Consider the following 15209-nt stretch of genomic DNA (forward strand, 5'->3'; position numbering starts at 1 on the left):
ATTTGGCAAATACAGGGCATGCATTTGCCAACAGTACCCTCCCTCCCCTGCAGGGAGTGCTGTAAACACAGTTTGAACAACCTTGAGTACACTACAAAGCTCATTATTCATTTATCTATTCCGAATGCATGGTCTACATTGGTAGTTGATCACGGACCAGTGAAGTAATGCTGTCATATGCTTGGTTATTTGGCCATGAGTGCCCAGTGACGTATGGTGCTGTACACCTAAATGTTCTCGTATTATAATTGTTATTGTTTTAAAGATACAAACACATAAGATAAAATAGCTTACTTTACTTCTTAGCTACATGGTAAAAGTGTTGGTGCTGTCGTAAATGGGTACCTTTCTAACTAAATGTTGTTTCTCGAAGCAAAAGACGAAAGGTTAAAGTAGCAGTGTTAAGATAAAGTACCTGTAACAAATGTGTCGTGTTGAAATATAACTTTTTAAATATGTGTTTTGTTATAAATTATTCTTATGTGGCAAAACAAAATGAAACTTACGGGTGTGTATGTGTGAAAATGTTTTAAACGTCAGTAAAAGAAAAGTGCTAGTAATGATTTACTGCCAACAGGGCGGCTTCGAAAAGAGCTTCGAGGCATCAATGATCCGTCAAATACTGAGGGTAGGGTCATTTTGGAAAATCACTTCAATTTAACAGCAGTACATTTGTTTATTAGAAACATTATTTTGTAAAAAATAATCATATCATGTTGATCCAACACCTTTTGATTTTTATGACAATTCTATGGCAAAACACAATGAGCTGCAGCGTGTGAAAGCTGTGCAAACAATTTGCTGTTGAAAAGAATTATTATCTCCTAAAATGTCATGATGATTTTTTAATAAAAAATAGCATCAAACTTGATTTTTCATTTAAAGAATGATTTACAGCTGGCGTGACACTTTCCCAGCAGCGACGGGTGGGACACCCCACCCACCTTTCTGGTTCTGGTTCAGTATGCAGGTGATAACAAAAGCGTAAATCATGTGTTAAAAACAGAGCTGATTACGATCTGAGATACCTGCATGTGAGCGTACATGAATAAAAAGCCACAAACCCACACAAACACAGGGACTGATGTGAGCTTGGAATGAAGAATTAGCTTTCAGCTGATGTCGGCGTATTCACCAGAAGGTTCAAAGTCGTGACAGACTGCAGGAATTTAACTGTGATCACAATTAACGTGGTCAGAAAAACACTGGCAGATGTTCCGGCTGCTCTGGTGGAACTACATAGTTGATCAGAATCTGATGTATTGGTTCACATTTCATTAGCATCATTTAACCCCACTTGTTAAGTACAATAACGTTCCATTCTCAGTCATCTTTAAGGACCATACAGCTTTGGCTTGAGTCCTTATTTTTTAGTATTTTTTTAAGTAATATTTTAACATACCTGATCATAATTTGGCTAACTCTTAGCTTTGTTTTGACAAATGCTACGTTCTTACTTCTTAGTGACTTACATTTTTTTTCTTTAGCATGTTGCTAATGTTTAGTTTTATATGATAACCTCAGGCTACCTTGTGTCAAAAGTCTTTTTTCTTACAATTTCTTTATTTTCTTTCATTTAATCTAAACCACCTTTTGGTTTTGAGTTTCACCTATTTCTTGCGAAACTTGAACTATTTTTGTGATTTTTTCTGTTGCAAAGTTTCCATGATACTTTTTTGGTTTACTATTGTTAAATAAACTATTTTTACTATGTGTTTAACAAAGATAATTTTACTATAACTTAGGTATATTTTGCTTCATAATAGCTCTGTTGTGCAGCTTTCACTCACTGTATTAGCTACTACTTCATTATTATAATCTTCTTGCAACATAGGCTAACGTGTATTTTCAACCTGGATAACCTTCAGCTATCTTTTAGCACATTGATTTATAGCTAAATAAAGCTATTTCACTGATAACCTGTAGGTAATTATTTGGCATATTTTAGATTTAAGAACTATTGAGGCAACATTTAAGCTATTTCTTAATGAGCTAGAAGTGTGCCCTCTAACTTAACAATGTTCAAAACTTTCCAAACACTTTCCACCATTTTAATTACTTGCTACCAGTTTGAGTGTGTTGGAAAAGCACATGCAGAGAGACAGCAGTAACCTGCAGGAACTCCAAACGTAAAGCGAGAGTATAATCTCCATCCACACATGAGGTTTCTGTGGAATCACTGACTCTGTTTAAACAAGCGCAGCCTGCACTTATGCACAGTGACAGTAAAAAAAAAAAAAGTCACATGTTGCACAGCTACAACGGCAGTTTGTGTTACTGGAAGTATGCTCGCGCACATGACCGCAGGACTGCGAATGCTCATAAAGTATCCCATGAGGCCTCATGCTTTATCCTCGTGTTTCACTGTCAAACATCGGGCCACAGGACTTTTTCGGTAAAAAACAAAAATAGTTCACGTAAGAACCAAACAAGCAAATTTATGTAAGGAGGTGCTGCAAGGGGCAATGCCAAGGTAAAGAAAAATAGCATCAGCTAAGGGCAGTCTTTTAATATGTTACAATAAAATGTGCACCAAAGGCAATAAATATTAGGTATATAACAGCTAAATATAGCTTCATAATAAACTGGAAAAATGTGGCTAAAAGGTTGTTGGTCAAATAATACACAATATTGCCAAAAACAAAAGAAAAAGGAAACAGCTATGAATTAGCACAAAAGAACAGAAAATTAGCTAAAACAGTGCTAAAATCCAAGTTAAACTTGGCTTGGGAATAACTAATAGGAGCAAAAAAAGCAACAAAATAGCTCTACATTGGCAAAAAGCTGTTGAAATAGCTGGTCAGAAACAATTTACAATATAAAACGAGGAAGAAATGTAAATAAACACTAGAGAAAGCATTTTTAATTCTGTGTTAAGCCTAAACTGCACGGAATAAATACATAACTGTCCCTAATGTAACAAATGATCTGTATATTACACTTAGCAATAATGCACAGTAAGTGACCCATGTCAGATTTGGCACCATCTTCTGTTCAAAGGCCACACTACAGAATGAGAGGCTGCTTTAAAGGTAGAGAGGGCACATGAAAAGTGAAGGAGAGAATAGAGTAGAACTCAAACAGTGTGATGTGGTGTATTAGGAATGACCATGCTGGGAAATAAGGCACAGATAAATAGTTGTCTTTTTTTTAACTTTATTCCATAGTCTGTTCTATTTATTACCCTTAATTTGGCTCCAGAGGTTTATTTTCCTGGTAAACTAAATACTAACTGGAAGTGTGGAGTAAGACACAGCTATTTGTTGTTATTTTTACAGCATGGCCTGCGGAGACATTCACTGATTCAAACAACATTCTGGCAACAATTTCAGCCACAACAAAGTGAAGGAAAGCGACGGATGCAACATGTGAGTGTGTGGGCCAATCTGTTCAGACCTGTCTAAACACTGTCTGTCACTACACCCAGAGTTTACTAATATTTATGTTTACTTAAAAATAATAAAAATGCTGAGGTGTTGACAAAGAAGGGAGCTCATGCTTTCGGCTGTCACAGCATAAATACGTACAGTTATTTGAGGTGTGATATTCAGAAGAAATTGTACTTAAAATAATTATGGTTTCTGAGTTTAATGATGAAGATAAAGATGCCTGGTAATGAAAACCTGAGGCTAGTTTTTAGCAATATTCTAGGATAACCTTTACCTTTTTTTGCAAATTGTAAGTATAAGTTTCCCTTATATTTAAGTTATTGGTTAGCCAGAATTTTGGCTAACAATTAGACTTCCTTTTAGCTTTTCTGATGGCAATAATTATGGATCTTTCTTCAGTTCGTAACCAACTTTGAGTATGTTTTTTCAGATTTTTCTGGCATAATTACATAATTTGTTGATTCATGATTTAGCAATAGTCCCTGTTATCTCTGTTAGCTGAAAGATGAATGCTTTCCCTATTGGCTTATGTTATTTTCATATTTAAATTCAGTTTCATTATTCCCATCTACTTATTTAAACATATAAAACATATGCTATGCTTTTTAATGTAAAACTCTGAGACAACCATTTGTACAACAAACACATTGTTTCAAATCAATCTGAGGTAAATCTAGTGTAAAAAAAGGTGTTTTTGTGTTGGTGTTTGTGTGGACTAACAAACAGACAGCTGCTGGACAAACAGAGCTGTAGGAGGAGGAGGGGTGAGGTGAGGGGGGGAGAGACTGAAGCAGAGCCTCGCACACGGTGTCCGGCGGTGCGGGCGTTCATGCGGCAGAGCCAGAAGCGCCCGCGGGAACTGCGCTCAAAGGTGGCCCTGGGTGATTGGCCCAAAACATAGAAAAGAGGAAGTGTAAAAAGTGTTTTGGAGGTGGAGGAGCTCAAAGGGAGTTGGGGGTGGAGGAGTGGGGGGGGCGCCGGGGCTACTTGGTAACATTTCACTTGGTTTTATTTAAAAAATAAGAAAAGAAAAGAAAAGTAGCTTCTTTAAGTTTATACTTTTAAGTTATTTTCTAGCTAAAATAAGTATTTTGGCTACCAACGTCATTGCCGTCTGTTATACTGTATATATTTTTAGGCCTCTTTGGGCACTTGGTAAAGTTTTTGTAAACCCCGGCTGTACAACTGGTTGTTTTTTAAGTATGATGGGTTAACTAATTGCAACATTAGCTGTTAATTTGTGAACATTATGCTAGTTCGGTTTGTGTAATTTTGTGTAAACCAGAGCTACGTTAAAGTAGTTCTAATGTTAAAAAAAATCAAAGTTTACACCAACTATGCTCAAAGGCAATTTTAATACATATTAATATATTTGGGATATTCAATAAAATATTGTAAATAAATTAATAATAAATATACATTAGTAACATAAGGTAGTGAAGTGTCTTGGAGCCCATTTCTCATTTTGAAGAGAAAATCAATGTTGGTCCATTACCAGCAGATACAGTAGAGTGTTTCTCCTCCTAAACTGAAGTAAACTCCCTCCACTCTCATCTATTGCACCTCTCCATCCCTCCACCTCCTCCTCCTCCCACCTTGTCTATCAAACAGCTGAGGCCCCTGGAAGCCTCCTCTGCTCCATCAGGAGCTGACAATGACTTCATTGACGCGGCAGCTCGCCATTAATCTTCATTTGTCCCATCATATCCTGCCATTGGTATGGAAATGGGAGCCCATCTCCGGTGTGAACTGACAGTTGGTGTTGGCGAAGAGGGTGGTGAAGGCGGGTATAGGTGCTAAAGCAGCGAGGGGCGGGAGATGCGAGGGGTGCCATTTGGCCACATAGAATCTCACACACACACACACAGTGTGGGGTGAAGGCAGGGCGAGGTAATTTGATTTCTCAGCTGCCCAGGAGATCACTCTCTGAGAGGGAGGCCACTCTGAGGAAGGGCGTGTGGGGTTTCCAATCTGTCACCCAGGGGCTTCGACCTATAACATACAGTTAATTGTGTTTGTTTCCCTCCCTCTGGTAAACACACGCAGACAAATGCCAACCCATACTGTGTGTTGGCTGTCAAACCCCTGATGGCTACAGAGGTGGAGGAAATAGATGTCACTCCTCAGTGGGTTAGTGACGACTCAAAGGAGAAACATTTTTCAATTTCTGATTGCTGGGATCAACAAAGTCTATTTGTCTGTTATCTAGTAAAATATCAACAGCAAATGTTACCTAAAATATATACCAAAAATACCAAAAAAAATACCTAAAATATAGTATTCAACAAAAATCAAACAACAAAGCCTTGTTAGCAAATTGATAACGAATGGTTTACCAATAGGTATAAATAGGCAAAATAATAATATGTTGAATGTTGAGAAAAAAATAACGTGATGTAGACAATAACCAAACTTTAAAAAACATCCAACCAAAACTGCCCTAAAATATCAGTTTTTATTTATTTTGAAGTTGTGATTTATGAATAACCAAAATACTTTCAGCAATTATAAAAGAAAGTCAACCATGTTGCCACATCATGGATCAAACATTGATTGTTGGATTAACGGAGATGCCCCTCTGGAATGCAACACTTCAAACAACAAACACTTAAAAAAAAAAAAAAAAAAGCAGAGGAAAGACAGCAACAGTCGTCTCCCTGAGCAGCGCCTCAAAGAGCTCGGTGACATCCTCTTTTTCCTGTGTCCTTTCTGACGAGGCACAGACCCAGTGTCTTTGATCAGCACTCAGGAAATTTCATTAGAGCGGAGATGGGAGGATAAGAGACCACAGAAAGCTTCAGTGAATGGGGAGAGAGGAAGAGAGGAAGATGAAAGAAAAGATAAAGAAGAAAACGGTGGAACCGAGGGACAAAGACGGCGATAGTGGCATCTCACTTTTCTCCACAAGACAAAAGGAGAGTGAGAAAGGAAGAGGAAGCAAACTGTGACTGTCAGGAGAGAAATCAGAACCTTAAAAAGAACGAGTTTTTTTTTTAAATTCACTTTTTTAATGCTACTTTCACGCTGAATTCACATGCATCAAATATTGGCATATTTGCAGGGGTCCTCAGCTTATAACGACAACCTCACGTCGCCAAAATCCCTACATAAATAAATTAATATAAATTAAGTCTTGATCCCACATTCGGACGAGAAGAAGAAGATCACATTAGCAGTGAGATGCTATATTTTTTTTAACCTTTTTTGCCCTTAATTATGGCTCCCAGGCATAAGTCAGAGTCTTCTGATGACATTGCTTTTCACAGTAAACTGTAGAGCACAATACAGAATTCAATAGCACACTTTCCACGTGGTCTTTGTTGCTGTTCCATTTCCTACATATGTTACGATATGTGAAATGCAATTGTGGGCACGTTCTGAATTTTCTCATAAACAAAATCAACATTTAACGCATCATTGGATTCTTTCACTGTAGTGAAAGTGGCAGAGACAAAAAAAATGGTTAATAACAAATGTGTCCAAGTTCTGTCGCGGCGGTTCTCCAGCTTGGAAAGAGATCAGAAAGAAAGGCAGCCATTGGAATCCAGTTAAAGATCATCAGAGATCATGGAGGCAGTTAAAGAACAATGGATTTGTTTCAGTCGAAGCCCGATCGACTTGTTTGCACTTGTTATGTATGTAACTGCTTTAAGGATAAAAATAGCTCATCTATGGAGCTCTTTTTAGCAGAAGACGTCTTCTGCCTGTCGTCTACCGTTTCAAAGATGCCTTTTCATTCGTCATTGTGAAACACACATTGGACGAGAAAGGAAGGGAAGTTGTTTGGTGCTGTTCGGGGGCAAACAAATTAAAATAATTGGGGTAAAAATGACAGGGTAGAATACAAACCCCAAGCATGTTGTGTAAAAATGGTGCCCAGAGCCAGATATGTGTTAAAATGATTCCTGAATCACATCCAGCTGCTGAGAAACAACACAGCGACAGCGTCTAAAGAGACGGGAGAGAGTGGAGGGAGACGGGCGGGAGCAAGGGACCTTTAACCTTATCAATCATGTAGAACAGAGGAAGGAGAGAAGAGGAGGCGACAGGGGAGAGACACACACGGCATCTCCTTAACCTTATCAATTACAGACCAAAGAGGAGGAAGGGGAGATAAAGACCGGGAGCCGGCATCTGTTTACCTTATCGATCATGTCGGGCCGGTTAGTGGCAGCCAATACTGTGACGTCTCGGAGCTGCTCAATGCCGTCCATCTCTGTCAGGAGCTGAGCCAGGACACGGTCTCCTACACCACCAGAGCCAGAGGAGCTGAGGAGGTGCAGAGAGACAGAGGATCAGGATGGATGAAGGAAAAGTAAATTAGATTGATATGTAGAGTGGTTTTCCATGAAAAGGATGCAGTATTTAAGTGGGCAAAAGGGAAATTATTCATACAGTGAAATTATAAATTACAGATTAGTAACAGACACGGTACAGGAAGGGCAAATGATCCAGAGGAGGGAAGGTGGGAAAAACCACAGAGATCATGGAAACAGAATCCACAGTGAGTGATGAAAATGAGTAAATTGAAAATCTCCACATTCATCTCAAAAAAGTACTATAAGACACTAAAGGAAATGTCCTGTCCTCTAGCCACCTTGAGGGAATGTTGAACAGTTTCAGTGATTCCTTGTTGGCAGAGCCTTTCAACAGACGGAGCTGCAGAGGAAAAAGAACCCCCGGAAAACAGTTTAAAGTAGAAAAGTGTTTCACTATTGGATAATGAAAGATATCAGAAACCAGGCTGGATACAAAGTCATCAAGTGAGCTGAAATCCACATGCGATGGAAATGTCATTGTTCACTTTTGACCTGACAGTATTTATGGATAGCATACTAACAACTGAGGTTAGTCCTTAAAATTTCCCATCATGCTCCATGTAAGACAATACACTGGAACTGAGCGTGTCATCTGATGTGCAATAAAACCATAAAACTGAGGAACCTATTTAAGACTAAATGAAACCACAGTATGGAGTAAGAATGGAGTCTGCAGACCAACAATATACACACATTTTCCATATGTTTGAACACATATTTACCTTAGGAAATGTTTGTTCCTGCTACTTTAACTAGTTATTAGTTATTTTTTATATATTATTTTTATATTGTATGTATTAGTATCTGTAATGGGCCGAGCAGCAGCTGCAACAAACCCAGCAGAATGAAAAGGTGTAAAGTGTTCTCAGACGACAGAGCTCAGTGTGGCTGTGGACCCACAGATATTATTTTATGGAGTCCAGTGACATCAGGAAACATGTCATATTAAATAACAGCTGTGTCTTTGAGAAACAAATCACTTTGTCAGACACGGTATTAAAGGTGGTTATTTTCCATCACTGGGAGCGCACAGACACACACACGCACAAACACACACACACACACACTGTTGACAGGGCCAGCGGAAGTGCCAGACGACATTAGCAGAGACAAGGCCGCAGAGCAACACAAAGGAGCTCTGTCAGTGAGATATGAAGGGGAGGGGAGGTGAAGGGGGAGCAGGCAGGGGTAAAGAAGGGAGAGGGAGAGAAAGTTTGGGTGAGGAGAGACAGTGGAGTGACATGGATGAAGGGTAAGGGGAGAATTGATAGATGAGTTGTTTTTTTTTTACTCCCGCGTCTAATGTGAGTTTTCTGATATATGATATATAATTCTCTTTAATGAATTCCTACTGTATAAAAGTGACTGCGGACTGAAAATGTACTTTTTAGAAAGAGAAATTCAGCTTAACTTAAAAAATCTATTTCTATTCTGTTTATATTCTTCCTCTTTGTCTCTTTGTGTTTTGAGCAGCCTTTTTGATGAGTTAAACCTCCATCACTCATCAGAAAAACTTCTCGAATCTGACGCTTTTGTTTGGATCCGTCCAGACCACACCCCTCACCCTTCTGCCCTGCCTGAAGTCTTTCTGTCTTCTCCATTTCATTCCACCCATTTGGACTCAGTGCAGGTCGACTGACAGATTTACAGGTGCTTCTCATCTCTCGCCTACAGGGGAGTTTTTGGGTGTGGGGAGGAGTCATGAGGTGGGGGGAGGTTTGGGAGGGAGAGGAGAGGGGTGGCTTCCACGAACAGCACATGCCGCTGCCGAGGCTGTCTGGTTGTGTCAACAGTTTTGAATTCTTGCCAGTGTGAGCATAAGCCACTCCATTAATTAAAAACAACAGGAAGTGAGGACCAATAAATATTCTCAACAGACCATCACTTAAGTGCATTCTCTGAAAATGCCAAGTGGCTGCCAGGCACGCATCCACGTGATCCAGTCTGGGTGGAGCAGCATCTGCAGTGCATTCACAAAAGTGAGCACAAGGAGATAAGGAGGAGGAGGAAATGCTAGTTTAGAAGAAGTTGAACTTCATTCTTACATGTTTAACACTCTGTCCATCACTGGATATGTACTGTCTTTTACATTTTTTGGCACTTTAAATTTTGCACTTGGAATTTATAAAAAAATAGCAATACATAGATAATATTTTTGGGGCATATTAAACAGGTTGCCCTAAGACACTGCACCTCAAACAGGGTGTGGCAGTAAAAGTAAAGGCCTGGTAGTAATGACCCATCGGCCTTTCTATGCTCCTCTCTTCAACTTTTAATGACATCGACTGGTTTACCAGGAAGCAGGCTGCATATTTGGCCTTCCCCATCTGCTGTGGAAGGGCACAATGCAGTGTTTGTGTGACTGTGATCTGTGTCCTCTGTCCACCCCCCCCCCCCCCCCCCCCCCCCCCCCCTTCTTCCTTCAAGCCACAGATGTTCCCAGTGTCATCCCACTAAAGCGCCTGCAGACAAGACTGTGTTCTGTGTTCTCCAGCAGTGAAAGGGCCGCAAACATCCGAGAGGACACCATGGGAACAGAGTGGCCAGCTTTGATAGTGCAGTCACGCAGATTTTTTTTTTTTTGATGGGGTTGGGAAATGTTTGTTCCATCCATTCATAAATGAATCTTTGTGAGAACTGCAGGTCTAGTGAATGGAAAATGGATGCAGACCACAGCGGTGACTGTGCATTTGTCATCGGCGGACAATGAGTGACCACAGAGCTCAAAATAGTAAACACTGGACAGTAGCAGTGGTGAACAAATTCCCAAGGAAATGTGTGGGAGGAAATGCATGTTTATGGTGTGGGAAGGAACTGTGTTCGTCATTATTCCTGCCATCCTTTAGCATCTTTCCATTCTGAACCCAGGAGGTTTTTTCCACTGCCTGCAGCCAAACAAAGAGCACGCATGTACCGTTCAGTACGTACCTTCCTCTTTCACTGGCCAGAGCGTCGATCTCGTCAAAGAAGACGATGGAGGGAGAGACGGCCCTCGCCTTCCGAAACACCTGCGGCCACCGTCAGACACAACAGAGGAAAAGGAAAACAGGATAAATCTACAACTCAGCCGATGAATCATTTGAAAGTCACAATTGGGCTCAAACACACGCAGGAAACAGCCTGCGTTGATGTCACGCGTCACATCCGTTCTTTATATAAACGCCTGAAAATAGCCAGAGCAACACAATTTTATCTCCTCAGTTTGGTCACGAGGAAAGAACGTCAGCTTATGCAACGATCTGTTGACGTCAAAAGGCATTTGACTCACGTCTGCCACACGTGTGACAACAATAATCGTGATGGTATAATGAAAGGTACCCACCTCTCTCACAGCTCGTTCTGACTCTCCAACGTACTTGCTCAATAATTCTGGACCCTGGAAATAAAAAAAAAGAGACAACGAGAAATTTAATGATTTATCAAAATCTGTTGGTTTTTTTGCCAAGGCAAATAGGTTTCAAATGCTTATTGATCATGCTGGTTTAGGTCACATGACTCTGGGGTCACATTGGTCTTATTAAGGGGTGAAAATATATTTTATTAAAAACATGTCTATGTTAGACCTTCAGAACTGATAGTAGAGAAGTGTTTTTGTGAAATTGTTAAACAGAGTTTTAAAAATGTAATTAGAACCCAAATGTAATACCATAACATTGATGGTTTAGAAGGGAACGTGAGCAAACTCAGTCCTCCAGTGTTGATATTCAACAACAAAGTATGTTACCAGCAACAAACTGGGAAAGTGTAATGTTTGGTTTAATTATGAATTACTGTTGGTGAGACAAACAAAACAGTAGCTGCAGGATCTCAGAAGAGGATGTTTGTGGTTCAGTGTTTCGTGGCGTCTGATTTCCTGCATTGATAAATAATCAGCAACAACATCAGGTCTCATCTTGAGTCTAATCATGTTTTGCTTTTGTGGAATATAACCTGCGGCACTGGACTGGAAAATGGTTTTAACGGAGAAATAACAAAGTCTTCATAAAGAAAGACCTTTTACTGCGGCTCTTTGGTATCATTTAAAAAAAACAAAACAACAACCACAGGGTGGTAATGGTGATATTACAGTCCTAAGATCGTGGGCGTGATCCTGTTTGTGTTTATACTCCGCTGTACTCTTTGTTTTGTGTAAAATCTTTAGTCGACCAGAAACATGGAAACCAATCCTACTGCGTCTCACAACAACTGAATGGCATTCAAAATACACCGACTTCCACTGTTGAGACAGTGTAATTACTTCATATTTCCACAGTGGAAAATCTAATCGCTGGTCTGTTCTCCACATATTTCCCTAAAAAGCAGATTTTCACTGTAGAAACGTGTTTCTTTACAACATCGCAGAAATACTCTGCATGAAGACACCAGGCTTGTTTTCAGTACTCAGGTGGCAGGACAACAGAGTGGTCAGAGAAATGAAACAACAAACAAACACACCTTCCTGAAGCTTTGGAGAACTACTCCACTCCTGCTAACAGCTAGCTCTCTAGCTAATGAATGGTACTTAATTTAACACATTCATTTTTAATCACTTCTTTCATGTTTGTCTGCAGCTGTTTCCAAATCTGTATAGTTTTATTTCATGTCACTGCAGTCAAATATTAAAGACCATTATAAACTGTTCAAATATATAAAAAAAGAATGAACAGAATCAAAACAGTCCTAGTTTCATCATCCAGGAAAACCATCAGTTCTGAAGTCAGCAACAGTGTTTCATGCAGACTCCATTCACTAACTTTACTTTAAAAGGCCTACACAGACCAGTTGCCTTTTACCTGTTGGGTTTCAGGTTTGAATCCGGCCTTTGTCACTGTTGCCCTTAGGCACTGCAGGAAATCAGTAGTATATAGTCTTACAGACAAGAGAAACACAGTACAGGTCCAGACCATTAACCGCTCTAACTACGTGCACTGCCTCCTGTGCTAACTGACTTTATTTTACTTGTATATTTGACTTTATTTTGTCACTAAATCTTCTGTGACCTTTTTACTCTCCTTCACATCTCATCATCCTTCTTCAATCCCTCACTCACTCGCAGATAAACAACCCCTCAAACCTCAGAAGAACTTCCTCCTCAGCAATCCACCCTTTCAACACCCCGGAGCTGACGGAGGAGAAGACACTTAACTGCCAGCCCTTTTGTCTCCTGCTGTAAGTGTGTGGAGTTTGATTCATTAATCCCAGGTTCCTCTCTCTGAGACAGAGACAGTCAAAGGCTGGACATGGTGGGTTTATGGACACGAGTGTGTCTCAGTGGGAGGAAGGTCAAATTGACTGGATGGAAATAGACATTTTTCACACAGAGAAAAACATCAGAGCTTTAAAGTACCACATTTAAACGTGGATACAATTTCTACTGGAATAACCTGGTGAACGTCTGTTACTGCAGATGGTGGACAGAGTGTGGCCTTCATCACAGAGATGACGATGTTGAATCTATTCATGGAGAGGACTCGTCCTCATTACTGTACTTCAAAGCTACACTTTTGTCTGGACATTATTTAACAAGAACAATTACGTTCAGAGAGATTTGATAAAATAAGAATCCAAGGCCAACAAATACTCCTGTGACTCAAAATGCTCAATGCTCAGAATTGTATTAAATTACTTTTTTAGCTTTTTTTCTTCACCACAAAGTAAAATTAAAATAGTTAAGATAAGTTTTGATGTGTTGTAGGAACAGACAAGATAAAATAATGTGAATAATATATCTATAGATAAAAATAAAAAAATCTCCCTTTGGTTGTAATGGTTTTTCACACAACTGCCCAATAACTAAGTAAAATGAAAAACAAATATTGTTTTAAGAAAAGGCTAAAACGTTTTTGGGGAAAGGTGAAGATAGATAAGTGATAGATAAATGAGCACAAAAAATGTATTAAATTAAATATTGAAGGTTGTTATGAGCTTGGCAAAAGTCAGTGCATCTACAGTTTATGGATCTCGTGCTAATATTAATACCGTTTGGAGCCACATTAATCCCTGCCATAGCATCACTGGAAACATAATTCCATAACTCAAAAGATGTGGAATTAAATAATTAGGGAGAAACAAGACGACAGTCAAGTTAATACGACCCGCTGACGCAGGGAGGAGGAAATATGTGAACAGTGCAGCCTCTAGTAAACAGGATGTCCAAGCTTGTGTAATGTGTCCAAAGAAAACTGTGCAAAACAGATGCATAAATGTGCAAGAGACAGATGTTTCACATGTGTAAACAGGAACAGAGAAGGTGCAGGGAACAAATAATCGCGTCAGATGTTGGTGGAGCAACAGCAGCACAGAGCAGTGATCACATGTACTGGACTGGAGGGAGCCACGATGACATGCTGCAAAGCTTGACGTCAACTCGTCTCTGATCAAAAGTTGTTGATGCCAACAGTGTGAACGCCTCATAGAATTAAACAAAGGAGGCAGAGCTGCAGCAACAGGTGAGTGAGTGAACCTAGTCGGCCTTCAACTCATTTTATACCTGATGAAAGCTTTTTATTGTAAGTGAGGATGATGATGATGATGATAGTGAAGCAGAAACTGGAAAAAAAGCCTGGACTGAGAAGAGATTTTGAACAATTTTATGGCCCGTACTGTGGAAGTAAAATGAAAGTCTGCGATTATTCCACCACAGATGAAGAGGTCAGTGACTATTTGAAAAATACTATAATTTCCCAGAGTGATGTATTTATCTGGATTTTACCTACTCTTCATTATATCTGTTCATACATGCTGAACAGACACAGAGATCTGTCGAATTTACAAAAAGAAGTTTGAAACTATTTCAAGAAAAACCTGAGCTTCTTTGTCTGTGATGACATCACGGTGAAAAATGACAAACCAGTCAATGTCTCAGAGCGTGATCCCAGCAGCAGCTGATGTCCTCGTGTCTACGGCTGAGTGCTTCTGTCGAAGCCTTTCAGTCTCACACGCTGACTGCCTTTCACAATATTCACTTCATCAACAATTCAACGAGATGATCAATCAATCTCTGTCCACCGGCCATTGATGGAGGAGGGCGGAGGGCAGGCGGAGAGGATGCAGTGATGAATGAGAAGATACAAAACACAGGGTCATAGGTCAGACAAAGAAGCTCTCTGCAGAGGAAGTAGAGCAGCCAGACCGCCTGCGGGTCATCAAGGAAACATACTTGTGTCCAGCCGAGTATCCAAGGAGTTACTCAGATAAAAAAAGAACTGTGCTGAGAAGAGAGAGCTTCCAATATCACCTCCTTAGAGCATTTACCCAGAACAGCTTGGATTAAAAAAAGTGTATAGCCTTCCTATTTTATAACTCTCAGACAGAGACTCACCTTGATAGCCAGAAAGTTGAGCCCACTTTCATTGGCCAGAGCCTTTGCTATCATGGTCTTGGAGCAGCCGGGGGGTCCATACAGCAGGACCCCTTTAGGTGGTTGGATGCCCAGTCGAGTAAAGGCCTCAGGATGCCTCAGTGGCCACTCAACGGCCTGCTTCAGCTTCAGCTTCACCTCTTCCATCCCACCTACGTCTGA

At 40.1% G+C, this 15209-nt stretch overlaps 1 protein-coding gene across 1 annotated transcript in view; it reads right to left on the reverse strand.

Moving 5' to 3' along the window:
- Positions 1 to 15209, reverse strand: part of afg2a (AFG2 AAA ATPase homolog A) — a 96261-nt gene that overhangs the window by 56984 nt on the left and 24068 nt on the right. Inside the window, exons 12-15 of the mRNA XM_008326662.3 lie at positions 15009 to 15205; positions 11031 to 11084; positions 10637 to 10716; positions 7532 to 7658 (exon numbers count right to left, since the gene is read on the reverse strand). Of these exons, the coding sequence (XP_008324884.3) occupies positions 7532 to 7658; positions 10637 to 10716; positions 11031 to 11084; positions 15009 to 15205 (458 nt within the window). The remainder of the gene's footprint in view (positions 1 to 7531; positions 7659 to 10636; positions 10717 to 11030; positions 11085 to 15008; positions 15206 to 15209) is intronic.

The sequence above is a fragment of the Cynoglossus semilaevis genome, chromosome 15 (assembly GCF_000523025.1).
Source record: "Cynoglossus semilaevis isolate Cse_v1.0 chromosome 15, Cse_v1.0, whole genome shotgun sequence".
Taxonomy (NCBI): Eukaryota; Metazoa; Chordata; class Actinopteri; order Pleuronectiformes; family Cynoglossidae; genus Cynoglossus; species Cynoglossus semilaevis.